The sequence below is a fragment of the Loxodonta africana genome, chromosome 9, assembly GCF_030014295.1.
Source record: "Loxodonta africana isolate mLoxAfr1 chromosome 9, mLoxAfr1.hap2, whole genome shotgun sequence".
Lineage (NCBI taxonomy): Eukaryota > Metazoa > Chordata > Mammalia > Proboscidea > Elephantidae > Loxodonta > Loxodonta africana.
Genome location: NC_087350.1, coordinates 65,674,104 through 65,701,239, shown reverse-complemented (window position 1 = coordinate 65,701,239; position 27,136 = coordinate 65,674,104). Strand labels below are relative to the sequence as shown.

Here is a 27,136-nt window from a genome sequence, read left to right as displayed (position 1 = left end):
TATATATGGAAAGAAGGTAAATATAGTCTATTGAGGTATATAATCTCACTGAGGAAGTTTATGCATAGGCATTACATTGACTTCTATAATAAGAGCATAAAATAACTAGGCTCAGTTAAAAGAAAAACTTAAAATTTCTATTTTTTTCTAATCACTTAGAATAGAATTTTTAGTTACACAATTCATACATGAATACAGTTTCCTCGATAAAATTATTTTTGTATTAACAATAAGGCCAAAGTCCCCTTTACTGTGCTAAGTGAAGAGCATAAAGACTGGAAAAGGTAATGTAAATACATGTGAATAGGGTGTATAAGTGGCTATCTGTGAGCACAATACCATTTCAAAATGATTTAAAGTGTGATAAACTGATTGTACTGAATGATCAGTATAAAGATAGCTTTAAAGATGTATAACATGGTTGACCCGGCAAAAACCCAGTGCTGTTGAGTCCATAAGAATTCTATGTGAAATTTAGTTCAATTATTTCTTTGTTATGTAAAGTTCAAAACAATTAAACTTGGATACCTTTATTTTGAAAACACTTATAGTAAAAAGGGATACTCAAGTGGAAAGAAAATAACCTCATATAAGAATGTGGATCACAAATAACTAACCTTTAACACTTTATCTGGAACTTCAGGTAGGAGATCCTGAAGTTGACAAAAAGCTGCTAATAATATCCAATGCAATGAAGGTCCTTTACTTAACATCAGCTGAGCCACCAATGGATTAATACATGGAAAATCAAGTAAGTACATTTCTTCCTAGGAAAGAATTTAAGGAATAATGTCAGTGGTCTTTTGAAAGTGACCCACTTTATTTTACTCACTCTAGCAGATTAAAGTTTTTGCCATTATACCTACTACTGAATTTGGGATATCTGGAAAGAAAATATGGCCAGAAGGGAAAGAAATTTCTTAAAGCAGTAAAAATTCATATACACTCTTAGAATTGGGAAGGACCTTAAAGTTCATTCAGTATAATCCACCATCCCAAATGATTAGTTACAGCTCATCTCCATCAATTGATGATAGCTGTTTTATCTAATGAGAAAACCTTTGGGGAGGGAGCTTAGTTATATACTTCAATATTTAGCTTTGTAGACTATAGTCTGTCACTGTTTGACCAAGATAAACCATGTTCATAATATCTAAGAGATGTTACATTTCCAGAAAAATCTTGTTGTGAAGAGTTTAGGAAGAACTTCTATCAACCAGAACTGACTTTGACAGTCTAAACATGGATGTTTTCAAAAAGATCTCATAAAAATCTAGGTATACAGCAGCCATCTTTACTACTACCACATTCCTATTTTTTCTGTTACACTGGGTTTTTGAACCCTCTTTGATTTGATCAAATGACAAATGTAAGTAGACTGGATTTGCATTAATAGCAAGGAAACTGGACACAAATACACGAGAGTAAATTATACCTATACTTGCTAACAGTACTATATCCTGTTTAGGCATATCAAAGTTCTGTGGTTTAATAGCTATGACTATTTTATTTTACAATTGTATTTATTTTTTAGACTATGTAAAACAGTCACTTGGTTCAAAATTAAAAGGTACTAAAGGATATATGCAGGAGCCCTAGTGGCACAGTGGTTAAAGTGCTTGGCTGCTAACTGAAAGGTCAGAAGTTTGAACCCACCAGCTCCTCTGTGGGAGAAAGATGTGGCAGTCTGTTCCTGTAAAGATTTATAGCTTTGCGAACCCTATGGGGCAGTTCTGCTCTGTCCTCTAGGGTCTCTATGAGTCTGGATCGACTCGACAGCAGTGGGTTTAAAGGATATACAATGAAAAACCTCATTACCACCCCATTTCTTCTCTCTGAAGATAACCAGTGCTACTGTTTATTGTGCATCTTTCCAGAGATATTTTATTCATTTACAAACAAATACACATAAATATTATTTTCCTTTCCCTGTTTTGGACATATCGTATGCTGTTATGCAACTTTAGTTTTTTTAACAATATATCTTAAAGATCATTCCATATTAGTACATAAAGACCTTCATTATTCTTTTTTATGACTTCATTATATGAGTATATTTTAAAATAAAGGAAATAGGAATACTTCGATTGGCATGAGAACTTGGAAACATTTATACTTAAAAGTAAATTATAAAAATATATATATTACAACTCTACTTTCAATTTCGACTATATAACTGCATTATTGAGAAATTATGAAATGATAGGATTTTGCTACTTTTAAATATATTTACTGTTTTCATATGTTTAGAAAAAAGTTGTTTTTAAAGTATTAGGCACGGAAGTCACTATAATAAGCTAAAGTTGAAAGTTCATTATCATAAAAGTCCCCATTAAAATTGTTGTGTGAAATTAAAAAACACCCATGATTCTGGAAAATGACATGCATACGTGCTGTTGTCCATTATAGGGCAAAAATATGCTACCAGAAAGAACAGTAAAATAAACATGTATTTATATTTGTTTTGAGAAAATTAATTTATATATTTAGGAAATAAACCTTAGAAGGTGAAACTCCGAGCCAGGATTTATCCAGCCATTCATGAGGATCTCTCTTGGAGGTCATTAAACTGTGGTCTGCAACTTGTCGAATTATCAATGCAGTCTCTCTTATTCCTGGTGCAATTATAAGCTAAAATATATATTTTAATGTTAGATTATAGGAACTATTAGGAAGCAAAATATATGATTCAAAAATAGTTTAGAGTTCAAAGAGAAGATAAAACAACTGATTCTGATCTTTAAACAGTATTTTAGATATAATTGATTAATTTATCTGTGTAAAATCCAAGACATTTTATTTGTGAGGGTAACCAGTTTTCTTTCCTTATTTAAATATGATATCCTTGTAGTTTTCAATTTTTGAAACTAAACTGTTTTCTTCACTTTCTTTTGGTATTTATTAGTAAGATCTTTAAAATATATTTGCTGTTATATTTCATCTATATTGGATGAAATAGCAATTTGAATATCACTAGTAATATTTTTTTGCTTTTTCTAGGTTAAACCTACTAGTTCTCAACTAAAAATAAACTGCAAAATTAAAAGAGAAAAGTCAAATTAATAAATATTTAGGGAATTGTTATATCCAACCTTGGCTTATTTGATTCTAAGCTACCCATGCCAAAAATATGTGTGTGTTTATTAATCTTAACTCTTAAGAAACAATTTCTTTTTAAAAAAAAATAATATTGTATTTTTGGTGGAAGTGTACACAGTAAAACAGGTTCCTAGTCAACAATTTCTACACATATTGTAAAACACAATTTCTTAATATTCTCTACTTCTTATCTGTCATGTGTTTTTTTCCTCAGTCCCTTCTGCTTCTGAAATACCAGCCTTTGTATTCTCCTATCATGTCTGTCTTTTTTTCCTTCATTTTTAGATTTATTTGAAAGAAAGATAGTTCATGGTTAGCAGTTTAATGTAGATACAGAAATACTGTGCTAAACAACCATGTCTTAGAAATGTAAATACCCTGTCCAGTGGTGGACACTTAAGAAACAGAGACTGTACCAACCTCACAAAATAAATATTTTTTCTTTTGCAAAAATAACAAATACAAAACTGTTAGTACACACTTGCGGAGTGTATGTATTCTAAAGAAGGATTTTCTTTCAACTATATTAAGTATATACATAGAGTGCACAGAAATGACACTGTTTATTTCCAAATTTATTTTATTGCTAAATTTTGGATGTTTTAAGGAAATCCTACATACTCATTTAAATATACATTTTATTTTTAAAAAAGCACGATTTTATGATCACGTAATGAATATTACTTTATTGGGGCAAGGATTCTGAGGTTCATGGCTAGACTTTAGGGGACCCAGGGATCCATTAAAATTATTTTCAAAAATTTGTATGTGTGTGTACTTTGCATTTTTCTAAGAAGAGTGTTCATATGAAATCTATAGAACTTTTTTTTGTATTATAATAACATTTAGTATAACAATAGCAACACTATTTTAATTTAAGAAAATGTACTTCAGCTTCCTAATACTTCCTTTATGGTTAAGCTCTTTGGGTGCCTGAGAATAAAAAGTTGCTAAAAGTGTGAAGTAAGAATAGAAGAGTGCTGAGCCCTGAACTTAGAGGAATGGCTCAACATTGAAAATGGGCCATGAAAGGAGACTGTTTAGAGACCACTAAGATAATACTCTATTCATATGTCATAAGATTTCCATTTTATAGCAGATGAAAACTTAGTACATCTTTCATAAGTGAACATTTTTTGATCAAAGAATATTTATTTTTATTCATATCCTGTCATGTTTCAAAAAATCTAAGTAGTAATCACAAGATAAAATATGATTTTAAATTCATTAAAGACTTTTAGAACAGAAGTATAAGTGGTAAGAATATTTATTAATTTAATACTGTTCCTACTGAAACAACCAGAATGAAAATGGTGAGAATGCTCACGCATTGTGAAGAATGTAATCAATGTCACTGAACAATTTGTGTAGAAATTGAATGGAAACCTAAACTGCTCTGTAAACCTTCACCTAAAACACAATAAAATATTACTTAAAAACAAAAACTATTCTTTATTTGGCTTTTAAGGAGTTTTTAGTTTACCCACTTAATGTTTCTTCTTATAGGGCACTTGAGTTTCAGTATTATTTTGGTTTATGAAAAATATTTATGAACAAACATATAGCAAAAGGATACCTTTACATCCAGTTCTTCAGATTTTAGGCCATTTGAAACCAAAGCTGCATAAATCAGTGCTAGGTGATGAAGTGTCTTTTCTGTAAGATGATACCTAAAAAGAATTATATTAATACATGTCTACTCATTTGACATCTGATTGTATTTGCTAAAAATTCATTGTTTTCCACATTTCATAATGTTATTAGAATAACCTGGCTAAGACAGTATTAATACTAGTGTGGCAAACTCATGTTTTTTTGTCCATTCAGCACCCTTTTGAAAACTGTTTCCACCTCCACTCTAACAATACTGTTAAATCTATGGGATGCCTAGAGAAATAAGAGATATATGCACACCCATGTTTACTGCAGCACTGTTTACAACAGCAAAAACATGGAAGCAACCAAGGTGCCCATCAATGGATGAATGGATAGATTATGGTATATTCACACAATGGAATACTATGCATCGATAAACAGTGAGGGATCTGTGAAACATTTCATAACATGGAGGAACCTGGAAGGCATTAATTATGCTGAGTGAAATTAGTTGCAAAAGGACAAATATTGTGTAAGACCACTATTATAAGAACTTGAGAAATAGTTTAAAATGAGAAGAAAACATTCTTTTGTGGTTACGAGAGTGGGGAGGGAGGGAGGGTGGGAGAGAGGTATTCACTAATTAGATGGTAGATAAGAACTACTTTAGGTGAAGGGAAAGACAGCACACAGTACAGGGGAGGTCAGCACAATTGGACTAAACCAAAAGCAAAGAAGTTTCCTGAATAAACTGAAATGCTTCAGAGGCCAGCATAGTAGGGGCAGGGGTCTGGGGACCATGGTTTCAGGGGACATCTAAGTCAACTGGCATAATAAAATCTATTAAGAAAACATTCTGCATCCCCTTTGAAGAGTGGCGTCTGGGGTCTTAAACGCTAGCAAGCAGCCATCTGAGATGCATCAATTGGTCTCAACCCACCTGGATCAAGGGAGAAGGAAGAACACCAAGGACACAAGGTGATTACGAGCCCAAGAGGCAGAAAGGGCCACATGAACTAGCGACTACATCATCCTGAGACCAGAAGAACTAGATGGTGCCCGGCTACAACTGATGACTGCCCTGACAGGTAACACAACAGAGAACCCCTGAGGGAGCAGGAGAGCAGTGGGATGCAGACCCCAAATTCTCATAAGACCAGACTTAATGGTCTGGGACTAGAAGGACCCCAGTGGTCATGGCCCCCAGACCTTCTGTTGCCCCAGGACAGGAACCATTCCCGAAGCCAACTCTTCAGACATGGATTGGACTGGACAACGGGTTGGAGAGGGATGCTGGTGAGGAGTGAGCTTCTTGGATATGTGGACACTTGAGACTATGTTGGCATCTCCTGCCTGGTGGGGAGACGAGAGGGTGGAGGGGGTTAGAAGCTGGTGAAATGGACAAGAAAAGAGAGAGTGGAGGGAGAGAGCGGGCTGTTTCATTAGGGGGAGAGTAATTGGGAGTGTGTAGCAAGGTGTATATGGGTTTTTGTGTGAGAGACTGACTTGATTTGTAAATGTTCACTTAAAGCACAATAAAAATTATTAAAAAAAAAAATCTATGGGATGCTGGGAGGAAAGGGGTGTGGGAAAGCAGTTTAACCCATCCCCTTCATGGCCCCAGGAAAGGTTATATGACTGAAGCCTAGCTACTAGAATATTCCATTCCCCTGGCCAAAGTAATATAGATGTACATGACCACAGCCAGACTAATTGGAATCCTCCCTGGGGCTCTTTCCTGTACTATGAGAAAAAAATGCCCCCGCCCCCTTATGGTTATTAAGCAGGCAGGATGTGAATGTTGGCTGTGGGTGCCTATTCCTACTGCCTTATGCAAAAAGCTTGCCTGAGAAAGAAGCCAACACAGAGGAAAGAAGAGCCAAGAAACAGAGAGCGCCATTGTGTCGATGAGTCTCTGGATCCAGCCAAGTCTTCTCCTGGATGTTTAGTAATATGGCCAGTAAATTCCCTTTTTGTTGCTTAGGCTAGTCACAGTGGCTTTCTGTCAATACCAACCAAAGGAGTTCTAATTCAACTAGTTTCTAAAATCAATGCAATATTATGCAAGTACTACTGTAAAGAAAAATCTAACATTCCAGTATCTTTGTTATAATGGAAAATATAAAAGCAGTCTAGAAATTGTTTATTCAACAGTTACAATTTTATGTCTTAAACCTAATTGTGCTCCACTTAATAAGGACTCAATGAAGCATGATTGTAAGTAATGTCCATAAAGATATCCTTAACCTTTTCTTCACATGCTGACCTATTTTAAGGACGAACCTCAATATAGTTTATAATGTCCTTGAATTGTACATGTTCCCTGTGCAGAAAAGAGTTAACATAGCAAGCCTGAAACTGCTATCCTTAGAAAGGCTGCTGGAAAGTTGGCCTTTGGCTGGTTTCTGGAAGCTTGGATTTCAGGAGAGTTGTCACCATTCCCTGACCAGAGTGGCTCATTGTGCCTAAACTGTTTATATAAAAAATTTAAATAAAAGTTAATAAAAAAAAAAAAAATTAGTTTGTGCTGAACACCTGCTTTCTTTCTAGGAGTCTGGAATTTTGGTATGTGCTAGGCACAGAGTATGTACATGACCAGCCTTTAGTTAAAACCCTGGGCACCGAGTCCCTAACGAGCTTCCCTGGTAGACAACATTTTACATGTGTTGTCACAACTCATTGCGGGGGGTGAGGGGGTGGTGTACTAAGTGTGACTGTACTAGGAGAAGACTCTTGGAAACTTGCTCCTAGTTTCCTCCAGAAGTTGCCCCATATGCTTTCTCCCTTTGTGGACTTTTCTTTGTATCCTTTTGGTGTAATAAATACAGTCACAGTTTGACTATATGCTGAGTCCTGCGAGGCCTCCCAGCAAATCGTCAAACCTGGGAGTGGTCCTGGGGACCCCTGGCACACTGTCTCAAACTAAAAGCATGAACTACTAAGGTGATCCATATAATTTCTTTTCTATTTTCAATTTTTCTCATTTGTTCAGTTGATTAAAATACTTTCAAAATGTTCTAATCATCTAAAAATATAAAACTGAGATATCAGGGAGTCTGAAAATTATTATATTTCATAACATTGTGAATAAATGATAACTTCATATCGTAAACATAAAAATATCAGAGTATTACCTAATTAATTTTTTTTCATGAATAGGTTGAGTATAAATAAATTCAAATCCCCTCTTGTTCTCTCCTGTACTTCAATTGCACCACTAGAACTATAGGTGGATAGTAACCTAAAAACAACTTTAAAAATTTTCCAAATCTAGTTATTTATCCAGAACACTTCCAAGGAGCTTTAAATGCTTTACAGCCTTCATAAGTCATCAAAATGAAGGTTTTAGACCAGAATTATTATTTTTATTCTTAGTTCTGGTAGAAAGGAAAAACTAGGTTAATCAACTTGTTACAGGTTACTTGCTACTAAGAGAAGGAATAAGAACCAAGGTGTTTAGGTTACTACATTGTAACTTCTACTTATCCCAACACGACTATAATTGCATACAAAGAGCTAGGCACAGTAGGTGAACAAAAATGGAGTTAAACAAGAAAGTCAATAAGGGAAAAAAAATCAAAGAATTTCAAGGAAGATAAAATCTCCATAACTTCTCTCAAAATTAAATTAAAGAATATCTTTAAAACTTCTACCATGACTGATATATGTATGTGATACCACAGGGATATACAAGATATGAGTAAGGATAGTTTGTACTTCGATAGAAGAAATTCATTGATCAAACCTAGGAATATTTACCAATCACCTATCATCTGAAAGCAATGTGCTCAGTGCTATAGGACAAGTACTCCAGAAAGATAATACAAAACAAAATAAGGTTAAAAAAAAAAGCTAAGGACGAAAAGGCCACATCTCAATACCTGTCTGTTTGTGTGCATGGGTAGGGTGTTGAGGAAAGGTTGCACAGAAAAAGTGGTATCTGGGAACGGTTCCTGAAGAATAGGCACAATTTCACCAGATGAAATAGTTGGAGGAAGTAGAGGAATTGCAGGAAGAAAGAAATGTATGCGTAAAAGTGGAAGTGGGAAAGAAGGAGCACGTTTAAAAGCTGATGAGCAGTCCTTTTGGTTGAAATGGAAAGCAGTGAACAGTAAGTCTGAAAATGTAGGTTGGGATTATATTCTGAGGACCTTGAATATTAGGGTGAGTTGTTTGTATGAATTCAGTAGATAATGGAGAAGTCAGTGAAGATTTTTATTTATTTTTTTATCAGATTGAAACAATTAGAACCTGGTTTTAGAAATACTAATTGAGTATATGGCAGATCATGGAGAGGAGCATGAAAGGCATCTGGAAGTGGGGAAACAGTAGTTTGTAAACAACAAACCAAAAACAAACCTATTGCTTGAGTCAAATCCCACTCATAGCAACACTATAGTACAGAGTAGAACTGCCCCATAGGGTTTCCAAGGAGCTGCTAGTGGATTTGAACTGCCAACATTTTGATAAGCAGCCTGAGCTTTTAACCACTGTGCCACCATATTCCAAATAAAATAATGAGAGTCTAAACTAAGATATTGGTAATACAAATGGAAGGGGAGGGATAAATGGAAGAGAAAGTCCAGTGATGGGATTTATAGTTGTTTTCCAGTCTTGGTGACTAAAAGAAAGGTAGTATCATAAAGAGCTAAAGGGCAGATAAGAGGAGATACAGGTTTGGAGGGGACAGGAAATAGGCGGAATTTCTATTTGAACATGTTAAATTTGAAATCCTGTGGAATATCAGGGTAGAAATATTTAATAGGAAATTAGAGATGTATGCTAGGAATTCCGGAGACTGCAGATGCAGAAATAAATGTATAATTAATATGCAAAGAGATGATGACTGAAGCTACGGGAGTAGATAAGATTTCCAATGGACAGAATGGGAGAGAGAAGAGAACCCATAACAGGTATATTTGGAGACTGGGACAAGAAAGCAGAGGTGAATACAGAGAAGGAGTAGTTAGAGAAGTAGAAGATCAAGTCTCATGTAACTGAAGAGTTAAAGAAAGCACACACAACAATGTTAAATACTTCAGAGTAGTCAAAGATAAAAATATCTTTGAAGATGACCATGAAAAGGTCATGAGTGATCTTTGAGAGACAGAGATCATCATAGAGCAAGGCAGAAAAGCCAGATTGTGAAAAATAAAAGGATAAAGCGGAAGCAGTGCTTTCAGAAAGTTTAGAGGTGAGAAAAAGGAGAGATAATGATAACTCAAGCCAGTGTCTTGCGCATGGATTTTTTTTTTGGTCATTTTTGAGATAAACACATCAATGAAAGAAAGTATAACAAGCTGCTATTTCATTGATGTATTTAATAAGATACTGGATGGAATAATAAGTGAAACACTTAAAACAGCAATTCTCAATGAGGTGGGGGTAAGTGAGGATGATTTGTACAGAAAGTCCAGGGGAATATGTATCATCTCCAGATTCCAATTTGTTTTCCTATGGGCATGCCTACACTTCCTTGAGAATCCCTGACTTAAAAGAAACTAGGTGACCAAGCAGAAAATGTGCATAGCTATTTCTATTCAAAGAAGAAGATTAAATAACTTAAGAAATAGGAACGTGACTTTGAGTGAAAAAATGTCTACCTACTCTGAATTTAACGTTTTTTTCAAATATAAAATTATCCAACAACGGCTATACTGGAATGATAATGCCATCAGTCTCATGATGATATTGTCTGATGCCTTCTCACAATTCAGTTCTTCTAGATCCTACCAGAAAATAAAGAAAACAAAAAATTTATTGATTTTAACAGTTAACTTTGAAACTATTGTTCCCACATCTCAAGAATCCATGCTATATAAATAACTTGAAAAGAGGCATGGGTATGGGTTCCCATTTCATGGGAAAATTAAAATCACACTGGAAGTATTGGGGATAAGCTACAGTAGACATAAAACAGCTAATGATAGCTTCAGCAAGGAGGGCTCATGAATCTCCTGAGGTCCTAGATATGAAGAAACCAGCCTACAGATGCCCCTATTTGGGCAATGTCCTTTGTGGACAGGGATATGGTTACTCCCAAAGGCAATAGAAAATGTACTTAAAGACCTATGGGATAATCCTCACTGTCTGCATACTTATATTTAAGGAAGATAAGGAAACTAGCAGTTATTGGACTCACCAGGAATCTCCACTTAATGGTCTAGGTCCCTTTTTTCCTTTAACACATGTAATTTTTGATAGAGTTAATAATTCAGACTTGTACCTTACCATAATATTTGCCATTAATTTGTACTCCATCCCATCAAAACTGATTGCTATTCTCCACTCCCAACCCATCAAATTAATTGCCTTGTAATTAGTACTTCAACAGAGGAAACATCGAGGTTCAGCCAAGAATTTATGCATCTTAATTTCCAACCTATGTAGATTTTTGAAGAAAATTTCTCTGTCTTTTCAAAATCAGAGGCAATTCTGATTTATATTCTCATTTAACCATATTGCCAATCATCAATTAATGTTATTGTTGTTAGCTGCCATCAAGTCGGCCCCTGACTCGTGGAAACCCTATGATCAGACCATTGTGATCTATAGAGTTTTCACTGGCTGATTTTTGGGAAGTAGATCACCAGGCTTTTCTTCCTGGTCTGTCTTAGTCTGGAAGCTCTGCTGAAATCTGTTTAACATCACAGCAATGTGCAAGCCTCTACTGACAGACAGGTGGTGGCTGTACCTTTTTTTTTTTTTTTAATTGTAACTTAAAAGATTTACAGAGCAAACTCTTTTCTTATTAAACAATTAATATTATTTTGTGACACTGGTTTTCAACCCCACAACATGTCAACACTCCCCTTCTCTACCTTGGGTTCCCCATTACCAGCTTTTCCTGTCTCCTCCTGCCTTCTTATCCTTGCCCCTGGGCTGGTGTGCCCATTTAGTCTTGTTTTGTTTTACGGGCCTGTCTAATCTTTGGCTGAAGGGCGAACCTCAGGAGTGACTTCAGTACTGAGCTATAAGGGTGTCCAGGGGCCATACTCCCATGGTTTCTCCACTCCCTGTCAGACCAGTAGGTCTAGTCTTTTTTTTTTTTTTTTTTTTGGTGAGTTATAATTTTGTTCTACATTTTTCTCCAGCTCTGTCCAGGACCCTCTATTGTGATCCCTGTCAAAGCAGTTGGTGGTAGTAGCCAGGCACCATCTAGTTACGCTGGACTGAGTCTGGTGGAAGCTGTGGTAGTCCTTCCCATTAGTCCTTTGGACTAATCTTTCCCTTGTGTCTTTGGTTTTCTTCTTTCTCCCTTGCTCCAGACGGGATGAGACCAGTGGAGTATCTTTGACAGCCACTCACAAGCTCTTAAGGCCTCAGAGGCTACCCACCAAAGTAGAACGTAGAACATTTTCTTTATAAACTATGTTATACCAATTGAGCTAGATGTTCCCCAAGATCATGGTCCCCAGCCCACTGGTGGCTGCACTTGAGGTGCACCGCCCAGGAATTGAACCAGGGTCTCCGACATGGAAGTGAAGAATTCTACCACTGAACCACCACTGTCCTCATCAATTAATGTACTACCCCCTTTAAAGAAGCATAGTAACAAGAATTTTATTTTTAAAACTTTCAGTACTATAATTATCCTGTAAATGTATTTAAAAACAGGTCAATACAATAATAAAAGATTCAACATTTCCTTTGTCTTCTTAAAATATGTTAAAAATTTCAAGGCTTCAAATATGCATGTCAACAGTCATTTTCCAAAATGTTGATTTTAGCACTTATGGCTCATTTGACCGACTGCTAACGGAAGGGCCAGCGGCTCCAACCCACTGGCTGCCCTGCAGGAGAGAGATGTAGCAGTCTACTTTACTAAAGATTGAAAAAAAAAAATACAGCTTAGGAAAATACTATGGGGCAGTCCTACTCAGTCTATAGGGTCGCCATGATGGCCCATTTGCAAAGTTTTGGAAGACATAACTAATAGATTATAGTTAATCTTTCTATGGAAAAGTTAAAAATAAGTTACATGGGTACATATTTTAAAATATATTTGAGTTTATATTTTTTACTGTATAGTTTTACCTGCAAAATTATGGCAGTGTGTTCATCAATTGTCACCACTACATAATGTTCTATACCTCCAAAGAGTTTCAGTGACTCACTGCAGCTTCTCTCCACTAGTGTGATATTATAGCTGTAAAATACAATATTCTTAGGTGAAATAATGAAATGTCTAAGAAATATGCTTCAAGAAAAGCTGTATTGTCCTCCTGCATATTAAATTATTTGAATTACTGTGTTTTTTTCTTTCAGACATGAACTTATTCTACTTTATAAATTTGAGGAATAAAATTATGATTTATTCAACATATAAAACAGATTATTTCAGATATGTATTGCTAAATATTACTGCACAAATTATAATTACAAATGTCTTGACCAATTTATTCCAGCTCTTTAATAATTTATGAAATCTAAACATTCTGTTACGAAACTAAAAAATTTTGCATATATCAGAATTTTCTTTTCTTTTACCTTAAAATTAGCCAACATTTTAACTATTTTTATAAGCTCACAGTTTTCTGTGAATCCCTAAAGTCTTAAGCTATAAAAGCAAAAGCACACAAAATAGAGCTGCATTTTAACGAAGATCACAGCAAAATTATCCTTCTTTGATATGCAGCTTAATGTCCAACATTCCTGTGACAACTTGTGTACTGTGGTAAAGTGTTTTATGCTTTAAAAATGTTCAGCGTTCCTATAACTTGACAACTGAAAGTTTAAAACTTGAGAATTCATTTAGAACTTCATAGTCCTGTTTCCCAGCCAGCATTTAAAGTCCTCTGTACAAGAATCCAGAAACCCTGGTGGCGTAGTGGTTAAGAGCTATGGCTGCTAACCAAAAGGTTGGCGGTTTGAATCCACCAGGTGCTCCTCGGAAACCCTATGGAGCAGTTCTACTCTGTCCAATAGGGTTGCTATGAATTAGAATTGATTTGATGGCAGTGGGTTTGGTTTTTTGGTTTGGTACAAGAAACCAGGAGCCCTGGTAGTGTGGTGATTAAGAGCTCAGCTGCTAATCAAAAGGTTAGCAGTTTGCAGCTGCTCCTTGGAAACCCTATGGGGCACTTCTACTCTGTCCTATAGGGTGGCTATGAGTCAGAATCAACTCAACAGCAATGGGTATAAACAACAATCCACCACTTGTCTGTCATTGTTGTACTGTGGTAATTTGTGTGTTGCTGTGATGCTGGAAGGTATGCCACCAGTATTTCAAATAGCAGCAAGGTCACCCACAAGGGACAGGTTTCAGCAGAGTTCCAGACTAGGAAGAAGGACCTGGGGATATACTTCTGAAAAAAAAATTAGCCAGTGAAAAATAAAACATTATGGATAGCAACAGAACAGTGTCTGATATAGTGCTGGAAGATGAATCCCTCAGGTTGGAAGACACTCTAAATACAACTGAGAAAGAACTGCCTTCTCAAATTAGAACCAAAAAACCAAACCCACTGCCGTCAATTCCCATGACTTAAATGACATGGATGAAGTACAACTTTCAGGACCTTCATTTGCCGATATGGCACGATTCAAAATGAGAAGAAACAGCTGTAAACATCCATTAGTAGTTGCATCATGGAATGTACGAAGCATAAAACAAGGAAAACTGGAAGTTGTCAAAAACGAAATGGAACACTTGAAGATCAACATCCTAGGCATCAGTGAGCTGAAATGTACTGGTATTGGCCATTTTGAATCAGGCAATCATATTGTCTACTATGCCAGGAATGACAAAGTGAAGAGAAATGGCATCACATTTACCATCAAAAAGAACATTTCAGGATCTATCCTGAAGTACAATGCTGTCAGTGATATGATAATATCAATATGCCTATGAGGACGACCAGTTTATAATATGACTATTATTCAAACTTACCCACTAACCACTAATGCCAAAGATGAAGAAATTGAAGACTTTTTCTCAACTTCTATAGTCTGAAATTAATCAAACATGCAATCAAAATGCATTGATAATTACCGGTGATTTGAATGTCAAGGTTAGAAACAATGAAGGATCAGTAGTTGGAAAACATGGCCTTGGTGACAGAAATGATGCTGGAGATTGTGTGATCGAATTTTGCAAGACCAATCAATGACTTATTCATCACAAATATCTTTTTTCAACAACATAAATGGTGACTATACACGTGACTATGCAGATGACACAACCTTGCTTGCTGAAAATGAAGAAGACTTGAAGCACTTACTGACAAAGATCAAAGACTACAGTCTCCAGTATGGATTACACCTCAAAATAAAGAAAACAAAAATCCTCACAACTGGACCAATAAGCAACATCATGAAAAGTGGAGAAAATACTGAAGTTGTGGAGGACTTCATTCTAATTGGATCCACAATCACCACCCATGCAAGCAGCAGCCAAGAAATCAAACAACTCATTACTTTGGGCAAATCTGCTGCAAGAGACCACTTTAAAGTGTTAAAAAGCAAAGATGTCACCTTGAAGACTGAGGTGCGCCTGATCCAAGCCATGGTATTTTCAGTTGCCTCATAGGCATGTGAAAGCTGGACAATGAATAAGGAAGACTGAAGAAGAATTGATCACTTTGAATTATGGTGCTGGTGGAGAATACTGAATATACCATAGACTGCCAAAAGAACAAACAAATCTGTCTTCGAAAAAATATAGCCAGAATGCTCCTTAGAAGCAAGGATGGTAAGACTTCGTCTCACTTTGAATGTGTTATCAGGAGGGATTAGTCCCTGGAGAAGGACATCATGCTTGGCAAAGTAGAGCGTCAGCAAAAAAGAGGAAGACCCTCAACAAGACAGACTGACACAACAGCTACAGCAGTGGGCTCAAACATAACAATGATTGTGAGGATGGCACAGGACTGGGCGGTGTTTTGTTCTGTTGTGCACTGGGTCACTATGAGTCGGAATTGGCTCAATGGCACCTAACAACACCAACAAAACATGTCAACCTCACAGAATGGAATACACAGGAATTGAATTGACAATATCTGTGGAAAGAGATGATGGAGAAACTCAATGTCATCAGTTAGAACAAGATCAGGGGCCAACTGCAGAATAGACTATCAATTGCTCCTATGCAAGTTCAAGCTGAAGCTGAAAATAATCAAAACAAGTCCACGAGAACCAAAGTAGGACCTTGAGTGTATATCTCTCACCTGAATTTAGAGACCATCTCAAGAATAGATTCGATCCATTTAACACAAATTACTGAAGACCAGACAAGTTGTGGGATGACATCAAGGACATCATATATTAAGAAACCAAAAAGTCATTAAAAGGAAAGAAAAGACCAAAATGGATGTCAGAAGAGACTCTAAAACTTGCTCTTGAACATAGAACAGCTAAAGCAAATAGAAGAAATGATGAAGTGAAAGAGCCGAACAGAAGATTTCAAAGAGCAGTTCAAGAAGACAAAATATTATAATGACATATCCAAAGACCTGGCATTAGAAACCAAAAGGGAAGAACATGCTCAGCATTTCTCAAGCTGAAAGATCTGAGGAAAAATCCAAGCCTCAAGTTGTAATATTGAAGGAGTCTATGGGCTAAATCAATGTAGTAATTATCAATGCATCCTGATTGCATGTTTGATCAATTTCAGACTGCAGAATCTGGTAAAAATCTTCAATTTCTTCATCTTTGGCCTTAGCAGTTGGTGCGTAAATTTGAATAATAGTCGTATCAACTGGTCTTCCTAGTAGGCGTATGGATATTATCCTATCGCTGACAGTGTTGTACTTCAGGATAGATCTTGAAATGTTCTCTTTGACAATGAATGCAACACCATTCCTCTTCAAGTTGTCATTCCTGGCATAGTAGACTATACGATTGCCTGATTCAAAATGGCCAATACCAGTCCATTTCAGCTCACTAATGCCTAGGATATCGATGTTTATGTGTTCCATTTCATTTTTGATGATTTCCAATTTTCCTAGATTCATACTTTGTACATTCCAGGTTCCAATTATTAATGGATGTTTGCAGTTGTTCCTTCTCATTTTGAGTCATGCCACATCAGCAAATGAAGGTTCCGAAAGCTTGACTCCATCCACTTCATTAAGGTCGACTCTGAGGAGGCAGCTCTTCCCCAGTCATCTTTTGAGTGCCTTCCAACCTGGAGGGCTCATCTTCCACCACTATATCAGACAATGTTCTGCTGATATTCATAATGTTTTCACTGGCTAATTATTTTCAGAAGTACACTGCCCTGCCTTTCTTCCTAGTTTGTATTAGTCTGGAAGCTCAGGTGAAACTTGTCCTCCTGAAGTACAATGCTGTCAGTGATAGGATAATATCCACGCACCTAATAGGAAGACCAGTTAATACGACTATTATTCAAATTTACGCACAAACCACTGAGGCCAAAGATGAAGAAACTGAAGATTTTGACCAGCTTCTGTAGTCTGAAATTGATCAAACATGCAATCAGGATGCATTGATAACTACCGGTGATTGGAATGCAAAAGTTGGAAACAAGAAGGATCGGTAGTTGGAAAATATGGCCTTGGTGACAGAAACAATGCCGGAGATCAAATGATAGGATTTTGCAAGACCAACAACTTCTTTATTGCAAACACCTTTTTCACCAACATAAATGGCGACTATACACATGGACCTCACCAGATGGAATACACAGGAATCAAACTGACTACATCTGTGGAAAGAGATGATGGAAAAGCTTAATATTATCAGTCAGAACAAGGCCAGGGGCTGACTGTGGAAGAGAGCATCCATTGCTCATATGCAAGTTCAAGCTGAAACTGAAGAAAATCAGAGCAAGTCCACGAGAGCTAAAATACGACCTTGAGCATATCCCACCTGAATTTAGTGACCATCTCAAGAATAGATTTGACATATTGAATAATAATGAGCAAAGATCAGATGAGTTGTGGAATGACATCAAGGACATCATACACGAAGAAAGCAAGAGGTCATTGAAAAGACAGAAAAGAAAGAAAAGACCAAGATGGATGTCAGAGGAGACCCTGAAACTTGCTCTAAACCATGGAGCAGCTAAAGCAAAAGAAGAATTGATGAAGTGAAAAAACTGAACAGAAGATTTCAAAGGGCAGCTCGAGAAGACAAAGTATTATAATGACATGGAGATGGAAAACCAAAAGGGAAGAACATGCTCGGCGTTTCTCAAGCTGAAAGAATTGAAGAAAAAATTCAGGCCTCAACTTGTAATAGTGAAGGATTCTATGGGGAAAATATTAAACGACGCAGGAAGCATCAAAAGACGATGAAAGGAATACACACAGTCATTATACCAAAAAGAATTAGTCAACGTTCAACCATTTCAAGAGGTAGCAGGTGCATATGATCAGGAACCGACGGTACTGAAGGAAGAAGTCCAAGCTGCGTTTAGGGCACTGGTGAAAAACAAGGCTCCAGGAATTGATGGAATATCAAGTGAGATGTTTTAACAAACGGATGCAGTGCTGGAAGTGCTCACTCGTCTATGCCAAGAAATATGTTAAGACAGCTTTCTGGCCAAGTGACTGGAAGAGATCCATATTTATGCCTATTCCCAAGATGGTGATCCAACTGAATGTGGAAATTATAGAACAATATCATTAATAATCACATGCAAACAAAATTTTGTTGAAGATCATTCAAAATTGGCTACAGCAGTATTGACAGGGAACTGCCAGAAATTCAGGCCAGATTCAGAAGAGGACATGGAACCAAGGATATCATTGCTGATGTCAGGTAAGGAAGACTGGAGAAGAACTGATGGCTTTGAATTGTGGTGTTGACAAAGAATATTGAATATACCACAGACTGCCAAAAGAACAAACAAATCTATCTTGGAAGAAGGACAACGAGAATGCTCCTTAGAAGCAGGGATGGCAAGACTGCGTTTTACATACTTTGGACGTACCGTCAGCAGGGATGAGTCCCTGGAGAAGGACATCATGCTTGGTAAAGTACAGGGTCAGTGGAAAAGAGGAAGACCCTCAACGAGGTGGATTGGCACAGTGGCTGAAACACTGGGGTCAAGCATAATGACTACCGTAAGGATGGCACAGGACTGGGCAGTGTTTCATTCTGTTGTGCATAGGGTTGCTATGAGTAGGAACTGATTCGATGGCACCTAACAACAACAATGACATGGGATAAATACTGAACAATGCAGGAAGGCTTAAAAGAAGATAGAAGAATACACAGAATTACTCTACCAAAAAGAATTGGTCAGTGTTCAACCGTTTCAGGAGGTAGCATATGATCAAGAAGCAGTGGAACTTATCTTCGTTATCTAGTGCTGCTATAACAGAAATACCACAAGTGAATGGCTTTAACAAACAGAAATTTATTCCCTTACAGTCTAGTAGGCTAGAGGTCCGAATTCAGGGCATCAGCTCCAGGGGAAGGCTTTCTCTCTCTGTCGGCTCTGGAGGAAGTTCCTTATCATCAATCCTCCCCTGCTGAGGAGCTTCTCTGTGCAGGAACCCTGGGTTCAAAGGACACACTGTGCTCCTGGGACTATATTCTTGGTGGCATGAGGTCCTCCTGTCTCGCTGCTCACCTCTCTCTTTTGTATGTCAAAAGAAACTGATTTAAAATACAACCTCATCGTATAGATTGAGTGCTACCTCATTAACGTAACTGCCTCTAATCCTGCCTCATTAACATCATAGAGGTAGGATTTACAACATACAGGAAAATCACATCTGAAGAGAAAATGGTGGACAATCACACAGTACTGGGAATCATGGCCTTACCAAGTTCCCAGATATTTTTTTCAGACACAATTCAATCCATGACAGTACTGAAGGAAGAAGTCCAAGCTGCCCTGAAGGCAGTGGCAAAGAACAAGTCTCCAGGTATTGACTGGAATGACAATGGAGATGTTTCACCAAACGGATGCAATGCTGGAAGTGCTCTCTCAGTTTGCCAAGAAATTTGGAAGACAGCTACCTGGTCAACTGACTGGAAGAGAGCCATATACATACTCATTCCAAAGAAAGGTGATCTAACAGATGTGGAAATTATCCAACAATATCATTACTATTACAAGTAAAATTTTGCTGAAGATAATTCAAACACTAAAAAAAAGGAAGGTGATCTAACAGATGTGGAAATTATCCAACAATATCATTAATATTACAAGTAAAATTTTGCTGAAGATAATTCAAACACTACTGCAGCAGAAATTTGACAGGGAACTGCCAGAAATTCAAGCTGGATTCAGAACAGGATATGCAAAGAGTAATATCATTGCTGATGTCAGACGGATTTTGGCTGAAAGCAGAGAATACCAGAAAGATGTTTACCTGTGTTTTATTGACTACACAAAGGCATTCGACTGTGTGGATCATAATAAATTATGGATGACATTGTTAAGAACGGGAATTCCAGAAGACTTAATCGTGCTCATGAGGAACCTATACATAGACCAAGTGACTGTCGTTCAAACAAATTATCTGGTTTAAAATCAGAAAAGGTGTATGTCAGGGTTGTATTCTTTTACCATACTTCTTCAATCTGTATTCTGAGCAAATAATCCAAAAAGCTGAACTATACGAAGAAGAACATGGTATCAGGATTGGAGGAAGACTCTTTAACAACCTGTGATATGCAGATGACACAACCTTGCTTGCTGAAAGTGAAGAGGACTTGAAGTACTTACTGATGAAGATCAAGGACTGCAGCCTTCAGTATGGATTACACCTCAACATAAAAAAAAAAAAAAAAATCCCCTAAAGTGGACCAATGAGCAACATCATGATAAGCAGAGAAAAAACTGACGTTGTCAAGGATTTCATTTTGCTTGGATCCACAATCAACACCCACGGAATTAGCAGTCAAGAAATCAAATGATGCATTGCATTGGGCAAATCTGCCGCAAAAGAGCTCTTCGAGTATTAAAAAGCAAAGATGCTACTTTGAGGACTAAGGTGCATCTGATCCAAGCCATGGTGTTTTCAGTTGCCTCACATACATGCGAAAGCTGCACAATGAATACGGAAGACAGAAGACAAATGTCTTGGAAGAAGTACAGCCAGAATGCTCCTTAGAAGAGAGGGTGGTGAGACTTCATCTCATATACTTTGGACTTGTTATCAGAAGGGACCAGTCCCTGAAGAAGGACATCATGGTTGCTAAAAAAAAGGTCAATAAAAAAAGGAAGACCCTCAACAAGATGGATTGACACAGTGTCTCAACAATGAGCTCAAACATAGGAACGATTGAGGATGGCACAGGACTGAGCAGCGTTTCATTCTGTTGTACATGGGGTTGCCATGAGTTAGAAGCGACTCGACAGCCCCTAACAACAACAACAAAACAAGAATACTTATTCTCAATATTATCAGTGACCCAATGAAGTGAATACATAATTTGAAGGGAAAAAAACCTACATAATTAATGCAAGACAAATGCAAACAAAATACATTTTGCTGGTAACAAGAGAAATGCAAAATACAAATTTAAACAGTCATGAAATATCTTTTATCATTATTTGTTGTCCATAAAATTGCTAAAGTAATATTCAATAATTATGAAGATGTAGTATAGGGAGAGAAGTATAAACTGACATAAGCTCTCTAGAAAACTATTCTTATCAAATATAATTCCCAGCTTGAATCAGAGAGAAATACTGCTACATATATAGCAAAATATTAGCCTATCAGGATATACATATATCTTTGCTAAAGTTATATAGTCAATAACTTACTTGGATTCTAGCAGCTGAAGAATTTCTGGAGTATTAAGAAGTCCTTCAGATGCAAAAAACACATATGGAATCTGAATTTCCAGAAGAAAACCACTAAATCTATCCAGCGAGGTGCTTCCTAAATAAGAGAAAACTTATAAATATTTAATTTTTCTTATCCCTCAGCTCTCTTTTTTCACTCAACATGAGAGTAATAGGTGTATGTTCACAGTGTAGTATAAAAAGAGGATCTATTCATTATGCAAAAAAAAAAATCAGAAGGCCTGAAGAATAAAAATCCTGTTATCCTAAAAACAACAACAAAAACCCAAACTTGTTGCCGTTGAGTCAATTCCTACTCATACAGACCCTATAGGACAGAGTAGAACTGCCCCACAGGGTTTCCAAGGAGAAGCTGGTGGATTCGAACTGCTGACTTTTTGGTTAGTAGCCGAGTTCTTAACCACTGAACCACCAGGGGTCCCATGTTATCCTAAACCCGTTATCCTACTACCTAGAAATAAAAGAGCTTAGTATATACTTCCAGACTTTTTTCTATATATCTGCTTGCCTATACTCACACGTACACTCACTTAAAGAAAAAAAGATGATCACACTCTACCTAAAAAGTTAAAACCTTCTGTATTCACCTAAGTATATACTGGACATTTGCTGTATAATATATACTGATTTACATGAAAATTTTAAATTACACACAATAATCCATAGGGAGAGCATTTTGGAGATCAGTATGACAAGAATACCTCAGTAGAAAAATGGGCAAATGACATAAATAGGCAATTTACAAAAGAATGGCTATACAAAATCAATTCACATTTTAAGATACAGATATGCACATTTGAAGATAAAGATATGCACAGTAATAAAATATTTTTTGCCTATAACTTTTTCAAAGATTTAAAAGATTAATAATACCTACAATTTTTTTTTTTACCTAGTCAGAATTGACTCAACGCCAACAAGTTTTTTTTTTTTTATAGTAAAGATGGAGACTTGGTGGTGCAGTGATTAAGAGCTTGGCTGCTAACCCAAAAAAAAGTCAGCAGTTTGAATCCACTAGCTGCTCCTTGGCAACCCTATGGGGCAGTTCTACTCTGCCTTATAGGGTGACAATGATAGGGTCGCTATGAGTCAGAATCAACTTGAGGGCAACGGGCTTGGTTTAAAGTAAGGATATGGGGAAAAGGATACTCTCACACTCTGCATACATATAAATTAGGACAACATTTCTGGTAGACTATTTGGCAATATTCTTTAAACTTTAAATGTGTGTATATATTTGACCCAGCAATTCATTCTCCTTCTTTATTTTGTTGTTGTTGAGAATATACACAGCAAAAGATACACCAATTCAACAGTTTCTAAATGTACTATTTAATGACATTGATTACATTCTATGAGGTATGTAAGCAACCACTCTCTCCCTCCTTTTCTGAGTAGTTCCTCTTCCATTACATAAATTCATTTTCCCCTAAGGTTCCTATCTAATCTTTCGAGTTGCTGTTGTCAGTTTGATCCCATACAGATAGTTCTTAAAAGAGCATAATGCTCAAGGCAGACATTTGTTCTAGTTAAGCTATAAAACTATAACTATAGAATACTTGGAAACCTAGGTGGCATAATGGTTAAGACTTCGGCTGCTAACCAAAAGGTCAGCAGTTCAAATCCACCAGGTGTTGCTTGGAAACCCTATGGGGCAGTTCTACCCTATCCTATACGGTCGCTATGAGTCAGAATCAACTTGACGGCAATGGGTTTGGTTCGGTTTTGATTTATAGAATACTTATCTTTTATCCTTTCTTGGGCCCATTTTTTCATTAATTTAACATTCATTTCTACATATCAGAGATTTCAAAGAAATAATTATGGTGACTGATTTTTAGAATTGAGTTGGAATGCTCCGAATCTATTCAGACTTCCCATTCAAACTTGAGATGGATAGAACGTAACTTATGGAAAGTACTGAAGGAGAGAGGAACTGGAACTAAAGACGTATGGGCTTTTTGTTTAATGAACCTGAGATTTCACAACATTAGTCATGTGAAACACTTCTGAGAAACACAAAGAAACCAAATGATATATGAGGTGGTTTTAGACTCTTTTCTAAGTATTTGTGGATAATTTTTTGGTGCATATTAAAATTTTTCTGAATCGGTCAACATAATTTTTTTCTGAAAACCAAAAGTACTAGTGCATAATATTATTAGATTATAATTTGATATAACTAATAAAATTGTGCTATTACAAGTAAAACTTAGAAATTATATCAAGGGATGATAGCAAATATAATTAGTAAAGCTCACTTTACAACTGAGGAAAGTTAGGTAGGACATAGTTAAAGGACTTCCCCAAGGTCACACAGTTCAAGGTGCGGCTAAAGATTAGACTCAAGTCTTCTAATGCCATAGCTTATCTTCTTTTCATAGATAACAAGCAGAAAACAAAGTTTTTCATTTTAATGGAGCAAAAAAGGATGTGGTTCATAGCCTTACTCTTTAAAACTGTGTCTGGAAGAATTGTTTTAAAGGCCATGTAAGGAATATTCAGCTTCTCACAGTGCCTTGTCCAACAGGAGTTCTCTGCATAATTGTATTCCACCACAAATGAGAAACTATTCCAGGGGAAATCTGCTCCAACATATTGATTGTGTACAACTACACAGGAACAGGTACTGAAGACAAAAGAAGGCCAAAAAAGTGGAATTATATTTGTGTTATTTACTTGAAGGCTAAATGATGGCTGTTTCTGGCTAGTTTAGTCTTCTCTCATCTAGGCGTCTTGGAAAGGCACTGGTATATTTTCTGTTAATTTGCTCTCCAGTTATGTTTATCTCTTCTTATCTTTCTTTTTGATGATCATACTTTTTTTTTTTTTTTTTTAGTCAGTATATAAAAAACTGTGGACTATTTTAACCCTCAAATGCAAGGGATCCTAATTTTCTTATCTGAGTACTATTAATAAAAATCTCATTTTCATATAAATGTAAGGTTTTAATCTTTGAGAATCTATATAAGAGAATATTATCTGACAACTCTGAAATGAGGTTTTTTTTTCTCAGTGGGCTTCAAAAGTGACTTAACAACAACAAAGATGAACACTTAATATCTTAAGTTTAGCTTTCTCATCTTCAACTTTCATACAATATAGCACCTACTGTAATTAAAATTCTTCATTACTGCTTTCTATCTAGGGCATTATAAAATTTTAAAATTATTTATGTCTAGCTTTTATGGGCTACTATTTGTTTACATCTCTTTTTATTATTTGTATCCTAATATAAGAAAAAAATTAAAAATAACATAAAACAAAATAAAGATATTTTCAGATAAGTCAACAACTAAGTTCATCATTAGCAGACCCTCAGTGAAAGAATTTCTAAAGAATGTAGTTCAGGAAGATGGAGAACCCAGAAGAAAAAACAATGCTGAGCAAAGAAACTGGTAAAAACAAAAGTAAAAGAAGCACTTCCTATACCAATAATAAATAATGATAATTTGGGGATACAAAAACAAGATGAAACTAAAATTCTGGACAACAATTACATGTAATACACAGGCAATGAGCTCAGTTAACATGTTCTATATAAAGCATTTTTCAAGAAGAGGGTAGAGACATTGATTAATCTCAGATTTTATTAAACTTAAATTCTAGGAGAAATTTTGCTTTTCCTGTGGAATTGGTGTGTTTGTTCCTCATAAATGAAGAAATACATTTTTACCCATTTAAAACACCTTTAGATCCCAGGGAATCTTTTCTTTCATTTGAATATAGGACTGTCACTGTTAAACCTGTTGGAAAAAAGAATAATACAAAAAAGTTTCTTCAGTGTTCTTACCCATATGCACTTTTTTTGATGTGTCATATACTTCAATTCCATAAAAATGAATTAAAGGTCTTTGAGGAGACTGCTTAAAATATAATTTGCTGGATAAAGATATCTTTCTAAGTCTCGGATATCACAAAGTTCTTATCATAAGCAATATTCCTGGAGTATGTGTGTGTATGAAGAACATGGAAATTCTGAATTTATTATATGAAATAATGAAATGGATCGAAACTTAATTTTAAAGTAATAAAATTTAAACACTCACCAATTCCACGCAGATAATTTTATTTTGCTAAAATTCATGGTGGATTTTACTATTTTCTTCAGCCAAATATTTAAGTACATAATGAAATATCAAGAGACTGAATTTTATGTGGTAGGAGTGCTTTTTTTTTTGTATAAGAAATGGAAGACTTATTGGATACTATCTGTTTAGATTTACTCCTATTTTTAAATTATAATTTAAATTTCTTACTTTACTTATTTTTAATAGAATATAATACATTTTTAAAAGTCTGTATCCACAAATACAGTTTATTTTGGTAGACATCAATTTAAGAATAGCTAATTCTAGTTCAAATAAATTGTACATTCTATTAATATATTTTGTAAACTGTAAAATTGACAAGGTGTGATGTAATAATGAAGAGTTTCATGTTTACTTTACTTGACAGGTTCAAACCCTGACACCCTCACTGACTATCTAAAAGCTTTGGGATGCCACGTCACCTTTATGAAGTTTAGTTTCTTTATTTGTAACTGACTTAATAAAATCTATTCACAGAGTTGCTGTAAGTATCCAGAATTACTTAGCAACTAGTAGGCAATCAATAAAAAGTGTTCAATTATTAATAATAACAAATATATAGTATATTTATATTGCAAACTTATAGTTCAGATTGATTTAAAAACTGGTTATATCCCACTGAACACTATACTTTTAAAGCATGAGTTTTATGGTATATGAATTATATCTTATTTAAAAAAACTAGTTAGATCAATACATTTGATATTTAAAACTTCCTACCTTCTATTTTGTTAAGCATTTTAATGAGTAAATGTTTTTCACCATCTGAGTCCATTCTTATTATAATCAGCACCTAGTCAAAAATAAGGATTTTGTACATATGCATATCTGAATGGTTATTCTTTTCCACAGTTTAGCCACAATGACAAAATAACAAACTTAACTGGTTACATGAAACCATTAATAACAAGATTACAAAGTAAGTATTTGTGTTTGAAAAGATGTCAACACTTAAACACAAAGGAATAAATTCTGGTAAGATCAAGCATCCATGAATAAAATATTTTGGGGTAGCGTTCTTAGCATTCCTGAAGTATTCTCATATAGGTTATCCTATCAATACATAAGTTGTCTCTGCCTGTATTATTAAATTTAACCCAGACATGTTTGAATTTTTTTTCAGAAAATCAATGAGTTGCTGCTCTATTTTCCTACCTACCATTACGGTTTTTTTTTTTTTTTTTTTTTCTTTTTGGCAGGGGGTGGACAGCAAGTCAGTTTCGGTTTTAAACATCTTACTCAATGATTTAATTTATTTTAATGACTTAAGCAAGTTACCGAAGAAACTATAAAGTTGGAGATAAAGATCTAGGGGAGGGTGGAGAAGAAAAGTTCATAGAAATTTGTATCCAGATTTAGTATAAACTATTTGAAGTGCTTTTCTCCTTGAAAAAAAGATTTTTTAAAAGCATTTTCTCTTAAATCTTTATTAACACAACCTTAATATACTTGAGGTAAGGTGAGTAAATAAATTCCAAGGCAAAATTAACTGCTTTTTTAAAAAATAGAATCATATGAGATTCTGGCTCAACATCTAAAAATAAATGGTTGTAGTTCTATTCTTGTACATACATTCATGGACTTAGAAGTACCAGGCAAAATCTTTGACAACTGG

The 27,136-nt window shown here is 35.6% G+C and overlaps 1 protein-coding gene across 1 annotated transcript in view; it reads right to left on the bottom strand.

The window, feature by feature from the left end:
* Positions 1–27,136, bottom strand: part of SHOC1 (shortage in chiasmata 1) — an 83,100-nt gene that overhangs the window by 6,866 nt on the left and 49,098 nt on the right. Inside the window, 9 exon segments of the mRNA XM_003407806.3 lie at positions 618–767; positions 2,500–2,631; positions 4,676–4,769; positions 10,303–10,424; positions 12,733–12,844; positions 21,389–21,506; positions 23,881–24,059; positions 25,107–25,176; positions 26,242–26,314. Of these exon segments, the coding sequence (XP_003407854.2) occupies positions 618–767; positions 2,500–2,631; positions 4,676–4,769; positions 10,303–10,424; positions 12,733–12,844; positions 21,389–21,506; positions 23,881–24,059; positions 25,107–25,176; positions 26,242–26,314 (1,050 nt within the window).